General features: G+C 40.9%; 1 protein-coding gene across 1 annotated transcript in view; it reads right to left on the reverse strand.

Moving 5' to 3' along the window:
- Positions 1-730: 730 nt before the first annotated feature.
- The window catches only part of LOC118360912 (V-set and transmembrane domain-containing protein 2-like protein), a 34071-nt gene continuing 22097 nt past the window's right edge, over positions 731-12704 (reverse strand). The window contains exons 2-4 of the mRNA XM_035740469.2: positions 9244-9410; positions 7641-7685; positions 731-2445 (exon numbers count right to left, since the gene is read on the reverse strand). Coding sequence (XP_035596362.1) covers positions 2050-2445; positions 7641-7685; positions 9244-9410 — 608 coding nt within the window. The 3' untranslated portion in view covers positions 731-2049. The remainder of the gene's footprint in view (positions 2446-7640; positions 7686-9243; positions 9411-12704) is intronic.

The raw sequence follows: 12704 nt of genomic DNA on the forward strand, positions 1-12704 counted from the left end.
GCATGATTTTGAATACAACTTGAACTCCCCTGAGGGTTCAAGTGTAGGTTACAGCCCGGGCTTGTTTGTCAAGTCTTGTTTAGACTGAGGGGTCTGGAAGAATCTCTGTGACATCATAATGAATGTGCGTGCCGGGGAAATGGGAACAGGGTTGCCACGTGTTTTGCGTTGGCGAGGGAGCGCTTTATCTCCTCCGTACTTTGCTATTTATCCAGCTGACAATGCTGACAATAGCATCATTACTCATCAACCATGGAGGGCCTGTCTGGCAGCTCATAAAAACACAGCCAGGGATAGGATAATGCGCTATCCCCTAAAACCAGGCTTTTTATTCTGTTAATCATCAAATCATCTGACACAAGCATGGCTTGACTGATTAGGCAGGCACTGCTTGGCACACCAATGGATAGATAATACAGTTCTGAGAAAATGACATACTGTAAGACCGAATGTGTTGATTGCTGCTCAGGATACATGGGCGTGAGGAAGGAGACTGGCGAGAGAATGTGCGACTGCCTTATGAGGTAACTGTGATGGAGTATTCTGAATTTTAATAATTATGTCTTTACAATGGCAGCATACAAATCAGTGTGTGTTCACATATGAATGATAGCAAAGTCAGACGTCGACTTTTCAGGAATGTAATACAAACATTTTCGATCTATCATCAACGTCTCAAGGGCTTACATTATTACAGGTACTGAATTATTAAATATATTCTGAAGGTTGATTAGGTTCATGTACACTTTATTTAATTTGATGAAGGCATAAATTTAGTGCGAGACCAACATCCTAGAAGACATTCTAAAATGTACAACATTTTTACAATGATTTCTTACAAAACATCAAAGCAAAGGTTAGAGCAAGAAACAATTCCATTATCCTTCAGGTCTTTCTCACAGCCACATTATCTGTTGGGAAAGCACAAAACACAATGAACAGGTTTTACTTTATAAACATTGGTTTCCATCCAGCTCTGGTTGGATGGAAATCTGGACTTATCTGAACTCTGGATTTACCATAGAGAAACAGCGAATGAACTGCTCAGAAAACAAATCCAAATGAATAAAGCAACAAGTAACCCTTCCAGCTTATACGTCCTCTTAGATGATTGAAAAAGTTAGTAAGAAAACATGTTAAACATGCACTCTTTATCATTATATACAGTAACATGTACAGTGTAGACAATCTAGAGCAGGGATGGGCAACTGGCAGATCAAACACAAAACAATGTATTGAAATAAATAGGAACTCATTTGGGGGAATTGACTGTTGAGAGTTAGGTTGTGCATCAGCCGTCTTTCTCTTATGTCAGTCACTGAAACTCACTCAATTAGCTACACATTTTTAGATTAGTAAATGAGTCTAGCCAGCAATCTAAACATAGTAATCATGGCCCCCTCATCAATTATTTTTTTTTGTCACTCTCACTCAGATATATTAACATGGCATAAGTCAGAACACAATGTGTAGAATTGCAGGAAATTAGCTTAAACACGGCTAATATGTCTCCACCGCATGGCTAAATGAGTAAAATTGCAGGAAAGTAACTAAAACAAACCAAAAATTCTCTCCATTGTTAAAAGTGGGGGATGCTAAAATGTTTTGCTCGCAGGGTGGGGGGCCCCCCAACAAAATGTAGCTTAGGGTGAAAAACACGGGCCGGCTCTGACTGCATGTGTGGGTATGGATGTGGGTGCGCACACTGGCCACTCAGGATCAGTTCAGATTTTTTGTGGCCCCCATCCCCTTCAAAGTTGCCCACCCCTGATCTAGAGGGTTGTGGTAAAGAGAAGGGGTGGGAGAGAGTTTGGCCTGGGAGAGGACTTTGGATGTTTTTGATGGGACAGTGTGAGGGCAGAGGTCAGAGATATAGGACTGAGGTGGCACTGAGATATAGTCCCTTTGGTGTCTGGAGCAGTGGTAGGGGTGGGTGAGCAATCAGCTGGGATGAATCAGAGGTCTGGGTACATTGCGCTGCGGCCCTCCGGGACTGGAACTACCCACCCGGGGTGTGGGGCTGAGGCCAGACCAAACAGGCAGAGGAGGCTATGGGTGAGCTGTGAGGTGTAGAGGACAGCTGTCAGTACAGTCAGTAGCGCTGCCAGTCTCCGCAGACCTCTTCCTCAGCTCCTTGCCAGTGCTTGTTGGTTTGTGGTGGCTGTGGTGGGCTGCTGGCGAGTGCTTGCCATGCTCCGGCTGGTGCCTGCTGCTCGCCAGTCCCTTGGTGTCCTGGGGTTGGAAGTTTTCTCCATGGTGGCGCAGCTTCGGGTTCTGGTTTCTCTCTGACACCACCTGCAGGTAGGCCCTCACCTTGTGGTGGCGGGCGTTTCTGTCGGTGTCGCTGAAGTCGATCACACGGCACTCGTATGTGCCCTCGTCAGACGGCTTCACGCTGGACAGACAAAGCTTGTGGGAGATGTTGCTCCCGGCAACCTTCACCACCTGCAAAACAGACCAACAAAATGATATTTCATTGGTCGACATCCAAGAGTTAAATTATACATTTTGGTCCATGACTGTATACCCTATCTATTACAAACAAAAACTAGAAATCCTCACATCATCATAACTCAACCCTAATTTGTCCTCCAGCTGAATTTCTCATTCAGATCTGAAAATACTGTCTGTATCTGTTGTTATTCAATTTTCTCCAAAGAACAATAAACTTCCTTGTGCATCTCCACCATCACCCCCTTCTCTGTCCCTGCATCCTCTGTGTGTGTGTGTGGATGAGCCAGGCTGACTGGTCCGGATGAGGCTGGCAGACAGCTCTAATGAAATGCTGGCTGCGTTACCACAGATGCGCCACGGTGCAACATTTACAGAGCAGCTGCCCCTGCCTCCCCAAGCCCTGTACTGCTGGCAGCCTCACCGAGCCCAGTAGAGTCCAGCCACCCGGCCCCTGCGCTCGATAAAGCTGTCTGGCAACCAAACAGATTGAGTGGGCATGTGAGGAGGCATGTACACACACACACTCAGAACAATGTCCTATTATAGGCGCCAGTCCCTTTGTTTCCATGTTGCAGACAGCTGTTCCATTTGCTCCCTTGAACAAATGAGGAGATGCTGTGCCCTGCATCCTGTACATACAGAACATGCCTTTACTGGGTAAGGATGTAATAGTTCAGTGGCTTATAAAAGGCTGTGGAAAATACATTTGATGGTGTCAGATCTTAGATAACACAAAGTGATCACATGCTGTGGGAATGTCATTGGTTGTGACGCACCAGGATACAAATCCAGTTGTCTTTATTAGCTTCCAACCATTCAGGTAGTGTACCCAAGGCTGATGATTTGTCTGTGGCTGTCTATCTCTATTATCAGTCCAGAGTCCTCTAGGCTTACAGAGAAAAATCACACAATCACATTCAACCTTAAGACCAATAAAACAGACAAATACTATTTTAGGACTATAGTTAGTACAGTGCCTTGCAAAAGTATTCATCCCCCTTGGCGTTGTTCCTATTTTGCTGCATTAAAACCTGTAATTTAAATGTATTTTTATTTGATTTCATGTAATGGACAGACACAAATTAGTCCCAATTGGTCAAATGAAATTTAAAACAACTTGTTTCAAAAATTCTAAAAAAAATAATTCTAAAAAAAACCTTTGCTATATGAAGCCCATAAATAAGTTATGGTGCAACCAATTACCTTCAGAAGTCACATAATTAGTTAAATAATGTCCTGTATGCAATCTAAGTGTCACATGATCTCAGTATATATACACCTGTTCCGAAAGGCCCCAGAATCTGCAACACCACTAAGCAAGGGGGACCATGAAGACCAAGGAGCTCTCCAAACAGGTCAGGGACAAAGTTATGGAGAAGTAAAGATCAGGGTTGGGTTATAAAAAAATATCCAAAACTTTGAACACCAATAAATCCATTATTAAAAAATGTAAAGAATATGGCACCACAACAAACCTGCCAAGAGAGGGTCGCCCACCAAAACTCATGGACCAGGCAAGGAGGGCATTAATCAGAGAGGCAATGGAGACCAAAGATAACTCCGAAGGAGCTGCAAAGATCCACAGCGGAGATATGTCTATGGGACCACTTTAAGCTGCACACTCCACAGAGCTGGGCTTTACGGAAGAGTGGCCACAAAAAAGACATTGCTTAAAAAAAAACATAAGCAAACACGTTTGGTGTTCGCCAAAAGGCATGTGGGAGACTCCCCAAACATATGGAAGAAGGTACTCTGGTCAGATTAGACAAACATTTTGCTTTTTGGCCATCAAGAAAAACGCTATGTCTGGCGCAAACCTAACACCTCTCATCACCCGAGAACATCATTATGGTGGTGGCAGCATCATGCTGTGGGGATGTTTTTCAGCAGCAGGGACTGGGAAACTGGTCAGAATTGAAGGAATGATGGATGGCGTTAAATACATGGAAATTCTTGAGGGAAACCTTGTTTCAGTCTTCCAGAGATTTGAGACTGGGATAGAGATTCACCTTCCAGCAGGACAATGACCCTAAGTATACTGCTAAAGCAACACTCGAGTGGTTTAAATGTCTTCGATGGCCTAGTCAAAGCCTAGACCTCGAACCAATTGAGAATCTGTGGTATGACTTAAAGATTTCTGTACACCAGCGGAACCCATCCAACTTGAAGGAGCTGGAGCAGTTTTGCCTTGAAGAATGGGCAAAAATCCCAGTGGCTAGATGTGCCAAGCTTATAGAGACATACAGCTGCAAGTCTCTTGGGGTAATTGCTGCAAAAGGTGTCTCTACAAAGTATTGACTTTGGGGGGTGAATAGATATGCACGCTCAAGTTTTCAGTTCTTGTCTTATTTCTTGTTTGTTTCAAATAAAAAATATTTAGCATCTTCAGTGGTAGGCATGTTGTGTAAATCAATTGATACAACCCACCCCCCCCCAAAAAAAAATAAATAACATTTTTTGATTTTATTTCCAAGTTGTAAGGCAACAAAATAGGAAAAATGCCAAGGGGGTGAATACATTCGCAAACCACTGTAGGCCTGCATGGTTTAGTATAATCTCATAGCATCAATAGAACATGAAAATACTTAAACTCTTAAGGCCATATACAAGGTGCCGAAAAGCTGATTGGTGTTTTCAGTCTGGTTGATGCCATTAGCTATACTTGTGGGGAAACATGAAAGGCTGTTATGCATCCATGTCTGCTGGAACCGATGACTCTGGGCTGGAACTCACGGCACCGTTTTACCAGCTGAGCGATGGCCCAGTGACATCCTCTTCCACACCACAGCTGGTGGTTTCATTATAGTTAGTCAGCAGCAGCTAGCCAGCCAATAGGGAATTGAACCAGGGAGGAAACATGAGATCAGAGACAGGCTTAATCTTTTCCTGGAGACAATGGAGTAGAGGGAGAACCTGGTTTATACTCCTCCACACACAGCAAGATGAATAGCTGCTGTTCGAGCACAGAACTAGCTGTTAACAAAACATTACCCTCAGTCAGCCTGGTGGCAACAAGGAACTACGCCACGCCAGATGAGCTATCAAAAGATCCGTTGACTCTCTAATCATTCTTCAGCAGGGAGCACGCAGTCTCTCTTTTTTAAAATTAAGACAGCAGATCGCACTTGTAAAGACAGCACTTGTAAAGTTTGGCCCATTCATGCTTTACTGAGAGAAGAAAAGAAGACCTTACTGCACTGTAGCCTCTGTTTCCTATAGATCTGAAACACACAACTGTAGCAGAAGCAAGTGTACTGACAATCAGCTTCCAAGAAATTGCTATATTTATTGATTACTTTTTCAAATTTTGTTTGATATTTTATTTAGGGAGTAGATCAGCTTTAATATTGCAGATAGATTGTGGCTTCCATCAATGTAATTGTCTGCATATTTTCCAATCCCCCATATATATATATATTTTGTAAATACATATATACAGTTGAAGTCGGAAGTTTACATACTCGTTTTTCAATCACTCCACAAATTTCTTGTTAACAAACTATACTTTTGGCAAGACAGTTAGGACATCTTCTTTGTGCATGACAAGTCATTTTTCCTACAGACAGATTATTTCACATATAATTCACTGTATCACATTTCCAGTGGGTCAGAAGTTTACATACACTAAGTTGACTGCATTTAAACAGCTTGAAAAATTCCAGAAAATTATGTCATGGCTTTAGAAGCTTCTGATTGGCTAATTTACATCATTTGAGTCAATTGGAGGTGTACCTATGGATGTATTTCAAGGCCTACCTTCAAACTCAATGCCTCTTTGCTTGACATCATGGGAAAATCAAAACAAATCAGCCAAGACCTCAGAAGAAAATGGTATACCTCTACAAGTCTGGTTCATCTTGCGAGCAATTTCCAAATGCCTGAAGGTATGACGTTCATCGGTACAAACAATAGTACGCAAGTATAAACACCATGGGACCACGCAGCCATCATACTGTCTCCTAGAGATGAACGTACTTTGGTGCGAAAAGTGCAAATCAATCCCAGAACAACAGCAAAGGACCTTGTGAAGATGCTGGAGGAAACAGGTACAAAAGCATCTATATCCACAGTAAAACGAGTCCTATATCGACATAACCTGAAAGGCCGCTCAGCAAGGAAGAAGCCACTGCTCCAAAACCTCCATAAAAAAAGCCAGACTACAGTTTGCAACTGCACATGGGGACAAAGATCGTAGTTCTTGGAGAAATGTACTCTGGTCTGATGAAACAAAAATAGAACTGTTTGGCCATAATGACCATTGTTATGTTTGGTGGAAAAGGGGGAAAACTTGCAAGCCGAAGAACACCATCCCAATCGTGAAGCACGGGGGTGGCAGCATCATGTTGTGCGGGTGCTTTGCTGCAGGAGGGACTGGTGCACTTCACAAAAGAGATGGCATCATGAGCATGGAAAAGGATGTCGATATATTGAAGCAACATCTCAAGACATCAGTCAGGAAGTTAAAGCTTGGTCGCAAATGGGTCTTCTAAATAGACAATGACCCCAAGCATACGTCCAAAGTTGTGGCAAAATGGCTTAAGGACAACAAAGTCAAGGTATTGGAGTGGCCATCACAAAGCCCATAACTCAATCCTAAAGAAAAATTTGTGGGCAGAACTGAAAAAGTGTGTGCGACCAAGGAGGCCTACAAACCTGACTCAGTTACACCAGCTCCTTCTAGGAGGAATGTGCCCAAATTCATCCAACTTATTGTGGGAAGCTTGTGGAAGGCTACCTGAAATGTTTGACCCAAGTTAAACAATTTAAAAGTAATGCAACCAAATACTAATTGAGTGTATGTAAACTTCTGACCCACTGGGAATGTGATGAAAGAAATTAAATCTGAAATAAATCATTCTCTCTACTATTATTCTGACATTTCACGTTCTTAAAATAAAGTGGTGATCCTAACTGACCTAAGACAGGGAATTTCTACTAGGATTAAATGTCAGGAATTGTGAAAAACTGAGTTAAATGTATTTGGCTAAGGTGTATGTAAACCTCCGACTTTAACTGTATATAATAAAAAAAATATGTAAATACACATATATATATATATTTGTTTTTCCCCTAACCCTACCACTTCTTGTATAATTTTGGTAATGAAGCCTCTATTGGACACTAAATGACCAACAAGAGACACCAGACAGGTAGGACATATCACATTAAATGCAGCAAAGACTCACACTTATTTTGGTAGCATCCTTTGACATCTCATCCTGGGGTACAACCTGTAGGAAAATATTTCAAAGAATGAGAAACATTAGACATACTTTTATAACATTTTCTTCATTGCGTAAAAATGCCTGACATCAATGAGTCCACTTCCAGGTCATTTGATCAGAGCAGAACACTGGGCCTAATAATGCCCACTTTACAGGTAATTGCATCAAAAAGGTACAGCTGGACTCAAAATGACATAAACCCAGTGTTCCTCTGTGCATAGTCTGCATACTGTATGCGGAGAATCACCACTCTATTCAGAGCAATAGATCTAGAAGTGAAACCTGTGTTTCCCCCCAAGGTACTCATCTCCACATTCGTAGCATAACTCACATTTATAATATGAATTCAAAACCAAAAAAGTATGCAATACATTTCAACCTGAGAGGAACCAATATATTATCCTGTAGACATGGTTCATCCAGGAAAAGAGAGTGTAGGCCTGACTACATTACAACACAGACTGTACAGTATTCTAGGCCAGTAGCTCCACCTGGCCCACACTCCAGCAAGGGAGGCATGGTGTAACAGCCAGTCCTCCAGGGGCACATCATGAATAATGAATCTGAGTGAGGTGAGAGGAAGTTTCTTTACATTTCTCCCTTTTCCAATTAAAAAGTGTCGAAAGACAGCAGGAGGCCTGAAAAACGTCACGTCCTTATGGAAAACCTGCTCTGCTTTGCCCAGCTCAGGTAGTCCTCCTGATGAAATATTTCCTCAGCCTCCTCTTCTGTTCTTGTGCCTCCGGGGCACCTGGGGAACCTGCTGCTATTTCTGCCTACTGCAGTGATTCATGTGTGGTTTGTTACGTGCTGCTCACCTCACTCAGTTTAGCTCTGTGTACTTTATTAGTTGGTCCTGATTTTGACCTGTATAGCTGTGCACGATGGCAAACTAAAGATTGAGACTGAGTAAAGGAGTTTGTGTGCATATCCTACACTACTTACTGCTATTTGCTATTTACATTGTGATTTGCAATGAAGGAGAATAGGAAGACTGTTCCACAACTATCCATGCTCTGCTGCATCCCTGTGATCACTGATCACAGAACACCTCCTCAGCAACATTCTCTAAGCAGTGACAGAGAGCGAGCAGTCTCTTAATGTGTTGAAAATCCCAAATTGTTTGCATTGTCAACTTCCACACAGCTCCGACACACACACTTACCCCTCCAGACATGCCACCAGGGGTCATTTCAGAGTCCCCAAATCCAGAACAAAATCAAGAAAGCGTACAGTATTATATAGAGACATTATTGCATAGAACTCCATTCCATTTCATTTTGCTAAAAAAAAACAGCAAATCTGTTAAACATTTTTTTAAAGCAATACCTCACAACGCCTCTACCCTATTTGACCGAGATAGTTTGTGTGTATGTATTGATATGTAGGCTACGTGTGCCTTTAAAAAAAAGTTGATGTATTTCCGTCCTTGAGATGTTCTTGTCTATTAATGTTCTATATTATGTCTTGTTTCATGTTTTATGTGGACCCCAGGAAGAGTAGCTGCTGCTTTTGCAACAGCTAATGGGGATCCTAATAAAATACCAAATACCAGTCTAGCTACCTGATTGGTGGTCCAGGGCTGTTTCTCCGTCCAGTCTCTGTGGTTTCTGATGTACCACCACTGGATCTCCAGGGAGTAGGAGGGGCCTGCCCCCCGGAAGGAGCACGCCATCTCCACGTCCTGGCCACTCTGTGCTGTGATGTCATGGGGAATCTCTGTGAACACAGCTGTATGGAGAAAAAGCAGTTGGCTATGAAAAAGATGACCCAGTCCTCTCTGAAGACAAAGAGCTGTTTTGCTCTTTGATTTACAGTGATAATACACTGTGATTGTAAAAGTCTCATATAGAATGTTGAGTAAACCCTAGTAATAGTGTGCATAAAGAAATTGTATTTCCGTGCTATAGGCCTTCTTTAAGGAACACAATCCATAAAGACTTGTGTTTCTAAGCAACTATGAGGATTTTAAATCATAAATCCTCATTTACTAGATAAAACATTTCTATTTTGATGAATCTCATTGTGCTCACCTGGCTTGCTATTTTAGTTAGCGTAATTATTCAATTTTTGTAATAAAAAGTGTTGGTATTGATATTACCACTCTGCATGTAATCTAAAGAAGGCATTACTGTCAAAACAGCTCCCTTGTTGCTGTTAAAGAAGCAATACTATTGTTTTGGTTTTTCAGTTAAGATATAGCTTTGAACTATAACAGACAGCTTTGGTATATTCTCAAAAGTTGTTCTGATAAGCAATGTCATAACTGATTAGGTCAGCCTTGCTGAAGGGCTGGCAAACTAAAGAGGACTTGGGTGTATCTCTCTTCAGCATAAAACCACACTCAATCTGTGATGGAGTGCTTACTAAACAAACGCTCAGATAGTTGTGAATGTGTTCACAAACACAAAGTGTAAATATGCAGTGCAATAATAATACAGTTTACATAGCCTGTCATAATAATATAATGTAATAATACAGCTGCAAGCAGCAATGGACGGGGTTCACAGGATAACAGAAAGAACACAAGATCAGTTGGATAACAAAGCAAGCACTCTATCATGTATGAACTATCTTAATGTATATGCAATCAGTGAAAGCTTTACAATGTTTATCTCAATGACACAAGTGAAGTTTAGTCTAGTGCTCTAGGTTGGTTTGAATGCAGCAGGTAATCATCCTTAAAGTCATCACTTAATGTATTGAGTTTATATACTGAACAAAAATATAAACGCAACATGTAAAGTGTTGCTTCCATGTTCCATGAGCTGAAATAAAATATCCCAGAAATGTTCTTTAAATTTTTGTGCACAAATTTGGTGACATCCCTGTTAGTGAGCATTTCTCCATTGCCAAGATAATCCAAAGTCACAAAAAACTCAGATGGGTGTGGCATATCAAGAAGCTGATTAAACAGCGTGATAATTACACAGGTGCACCTTGTGCTGAACGCCACTCTAAAATGTGTATTTTTGTCAAACAACACAATGCCGCAGATGTCTCAAGTTTTGAGGGAGTGTGCAATTGGCATGCTTACTGTAGGAATGTCCACCAGAGCTGTTGCCAGAGAATTGAATGTTAATTTCTCTACCAATGTCGTTTTAGAGAATTTGGCACTATATCCAACCGGCCTCACAACCGCAGACCATATGTATGGCTAAGTGTCGGCGAGGGGTTTGCTGATGTTAACGTTGTGAACAGACTGTCCCATGGTGGGATTATGGTATGGGCAGCCATTAGCTACGGACAACAAATACAATTGCGCAATTTTATCGATGGCAAATTGAATGCACAAAAATACTATGATGAGATCCTGAGATCGTTGTGAGCCCATTGTTTTTAAGGTATCTGTGACCAACAGATGCATATCTGTATTTCCAGTCATGTGGATTTCATAGATTAAGGCTTACTGATTTTATTTCAGTTGACTGATTTCCTCATATGAACTGTAACTCAGTGAAATCTTTGAAATTGTTGCATGTTGCGTTTATATTTTTGTTCAGTATATATCAACTCTGGGTTCAATTTGATTAATGGATTAGTGTTATTTTCATGATATTTCACATTCTAATGTACTTGTCCTCTTGCTCAGTTGTGCACCGGGGCCTCCCACTCCTCTTTCTATTCTGGTTAGTGCCAGTTTGCGCTTATCTGTGAAGGGAGTAGTACACAGCGTTGAACGAGATCTTCAATTTCTTGTGAATTTCTTGCATGAAATAGCCTTCATTTCTCAGAACAAGAATAGACTGATGAGTTTCAGCAGAAAGTTCTTTGTTTCTGGCCATTTCGAGCCTGTAATCGAACCCACAAATGCTGATGCTAGTCTAAAGAACTAGTCTAAAGAAGGCCAGTTGTATTGCTTCTTCAATCAAGACAACAGTTTTCAGCTCTGCTAACATTGCAAAAGGGTTTTCTGATGATCAATTAGCCTTTTAAAATGATAAAATTGAATTAGCTAACACAACGTGCCATTGGAACACAGGAGTGATGGTTGCTGATAATGGGCCTCTGTACGCCTATGTAGATATTCCATAAAAAATCTTCCGTTTCCAGCTACAATAGTCATTTACAACATTAACAATGTCTACACTGTATTTCTGATCAATTTGATTTTAAATGGACAGAAGATATGCTTTTCTTTCAAAAACAAGGACATTTCTAAGTGACCACAAACTTTTGAACGGTAGTGTACATAGTCAAAAAAGTGAATTGTTAATAGTTTCCTTATTTTTTAAGATCTGCCAAACTTAACATGGTTCATCATGGTAATGTATATGATGACCCCCAAACGTTTTAAGTTCATAGTTCATTGTGGAGTGGATGTACAAAATACGTAAATAGACACGTAAAATCAGATTTCCTGATTCGTCAATAACTCAGCCATCTCTTAAAACTAGAACCCTTAGATACATTTTTGGACTTAATGAATTATATATAACCATTGATTCATATAACTTGCCACATGAGCTTAGTTCAACTGTCGTACCCCATCAGAACCAAAAATATAAGTTTGTTTAACTCCAATTTTAGTAAAATAAGTAAATGTCAACAAACACTGTATAGCCTCAACAGATGGTTAAAACTATAATCATGGAGGGTCATCATCGCTAGCTCTGTCTATGAATTTGAGAGTGGTTACATTTCCCCAGGCCCATCCCACAGCTTTTTTAAAACCAAAATAAAGGTGGGGTGACCCTTTGTCATTGTTTTAATTAAGAATTCTAGCTTTAACCAATCCCTTAGCGTTTCTCAAACTAAGTTAACAGATGTATTTGGACATAGGTTTCATTAGAATATGGTTTCATTAGAATATGTTTTTCAAAGGTTTTCAAAAATGTCCTAGGAGGGAAATCCTGACAGACCTTATGGGCAAATTTGTTCATCATGCACACAAAGTTTCAAGTCTTTAAGTCAAACAGGGCGACGTATATGTGAGACTGCTTATAACAGAGCACCTTATAGGTCAATTGGTGCCATTATTTTTGACCAAGTTACTCATGGCCTCTAGGTCTTACTCTTTTCTGT

This window comes from Oncorhynchus keta, chromosome 28 (assembly GCF_023373465.1).
Source record: "Oncorhynchus keta strain PuntledgeMale-10-30-2019 chromosome 28, Oket_V2, whole genome shotgun sequence".
Taxonomy (NCBI): Eukaryota; Metazoa; Chordata; class Actinopteri; order Salmoniformes; family Salmonidae; genus Oncorhynchus; species Oncorhynchus keta.